Below are 2,410 nucleotides of genomic sequence, written 5' to 3' on the forward strand. Positions count from 1 at the left end.
TTCCGTGAATTCCCGGGAATGTCTTTCCCTAGAAACCTGTAGAAACCCTACTATGTATGTACACATGTAAATATAAATAAATTTATTTATTGTTTTTCAGAACTTTTGTTACAAAAAAAATTTCATATTAACTATTTATTATATTATATATTTTATTCATATATTAATAAAATATTCATTTTTAATTTGAATTTTTAAAGGGCGCAGTTTATATTTAAAATTAGCTTACTAAATATTACTATTTTAAATAATCGTTTGTAACTTTTACGATATTTTCGCAAAAAAATCATATAAAATACCTAATATACCTAAGGCATTTATACATATATTCCGTTCTTAAATTTAAATAATTTATAATATAATATTATTAAAGCATTAATTTCCACGTCATATCATCATCAATCTATGTATCTTCATAAGAAATAAGTAATATTTTAAATAAAATATATATTTATTTATTTAATATACAAGTATACCACAGTGTCTTTACAGGTCACCCCAATATGACACTGTGATATATTTTAGAGATTCTTGTTTTAAACTACATACATTTTATACGACAATTACATGTTTAATTTATCGATTACTAGTTGTTTTACCTGGCTTCGTTCAGTATTTGTAATATAAACAGCTTTAACATGGCGAATCTTATAGTAAATATTCATTTATTTTTTTTTACTAAATTTATTTGAATCGAAAAAATTATATATTGAATCGTCATCATAGAAACTTTGTTTTGTTTTCGATGTTCCCAACCAAAAATACTTACAAACATACATACAGAGTCTCTTCTGAAATTATATATTAGATTTTCAAGTTTTATTTCACTTCAGTAATATCATATAGAAATGTGCAAGAAAATTAACCACAAGTTCGTTAAAATTTTATCATGAATATTTATTTAATTTGTTGATACGTGGTATGTAACACTCGTCAGATATAGATGATGTTGATCCATTTTCGGGAATGATTTCTGTTGTAATGGATGTATTTCTTCTCACCGTATATATCGCGAGTATGAAAAGCCACAAGACACAAACACTAGAAATTGATATCGCTGCGATGGCTAAACCCTTATAAAGTTTATAATTTGAAATATCTGGATTTGGTGCTGGGGGACTTGTGGCATCGGTACCATCATCAGTGGTAGTTTTAGTGGCAATCGAAGGGTCACTAGTAAAATCATTGGTAGTTTCAATATCAGATGTGGAACTATCTATGGGGGTTGTTTCGCCATCAGTTTCTTCTGTTGTTTCACTGAGAGTAGAAGTAGTAGCAGTAATTTCACCGTCGATAGATAATATCACATAATCTATTGCAAACGCTTTATCTCTATCAGTTGCCGTGTATGATAATTTTACCTAATAACATAAAAAGTATATTATTTTTTTTTATACATAGATTTTAATTCTGTTAGAGAATTCATAATTTTATTTTTATTTTAATATAAAATATATGAAAACACATTTAATTTTATTTAAAAAACATTCACATACTAACCCAAAAAATTAAAAAAAATAAAAATATATAAGAAAATAAAAAATAATAAAAATTAAAAATTAAAAATTAAAATTGAAATTTTTAAAAATAGAACAAAATTGAATAGGTTTCAATTAAACTTAAAGTAAAAAACAATAAAAAAACCGGATAAATTGTTTGGTGAAATGTTGAAAATATCAATGTGATATAAATTTAATACCCTAAAATCTCCAGAGTGGTCTGTTTCCAATTCTACTTCTTCCCACGGCTTTTCTTCCTCCTCATCAAACGATATAACTATTTCGTTAATGAGTGCTTCATTCCCTTCCACGATTGAAATTTTCAGTTCGGTATTTGGTTTTGAATACGTTTTCAAAAAAACTCTCAAGTTGATGTTCGAAGTTGAATTGTATAGTCCAGTAATAGAACAGCTTATTTGGTTAGAGGTGATGAACTTTCCATTAGAGCTTTCATTAGGTTCGTCGAATTGCGAACTACTAAGATATGTATCTATTTGAAACTTCATGGGTATTAAGATGCAGTATTCACCAAATATTCCGAGCAATTCATTAAACTCTTCAATTATTTGAGGCACTGAATCAACACAAAAAAAGAGTGTAAATACACAATATAATACCAGCGATATTTTCATTTCGGTTTGTTTGACAAATCGCGCTCTTTAATCGAACTATACGTATCACAATTGACATGAGTATTGCTCGTTGGTTACCTCGCACTATTTATTTATATTATATTGAGAATCTGATATAAATATATTGATTTTTATCGTTGAACAAAGTGCTCCGAGATTTTGATTAATTGTAGTGCTTCGTGTATTTATTTCTTCTCGCATTGTTTCACAGATATGTTCATATGTACATACATACCTAAGTCGGTATGCGCTTCGAAAATTAAGAATAGTGCACAGACA

General features: G+C 27.3%; 1 protein-coding gene across 1 annotated transcript; it reads right to left on the reverse strand.

The window, feature by feature from the left end:
• Positions 1 to 680: 680 nt before the first annotated feature.
• On the reverse strand, positions 681 to 2,200 carry LOC143911265 (uncharacterized). Its single transcript, XM_077430094.1, has 2 exons — positions 1,700 to 2,200; positions 681 to 1,361 (listed from the first exon to the last, which is right to left on the reverse strand). The coding sequence occupies exons 1-2, from the start codon at positions 2,129 to 2,131 to the stop codon at positions 888 to 890; spliced, it is 906 nt and encodes a 301-aa protein (XP_077286220.1). The 5' UTR covers positions 2,132 to 2,200; the 3' UTR covers positions 681 to 887.
• Between the last annotated feature and the right edge of the window lie 210 nt (positions 2,201 to 2,410).

The sequence above is a fragment of the Arctopsyche grandis genome, chromosome 4, assembly GCF_051622035.1.
Source record: "Arctopsyche grandis isolate Sample6627 chromosome 4, ASM5162203v2, whole genome shotgun sequence".
Classification (NCBI taxonomy): Eukaryota; Metazoa; Arthropoda; class Insecta; order Trichoptera; family Hydropsychidae; genus Arctopsyche; species Arctopsyche grandis.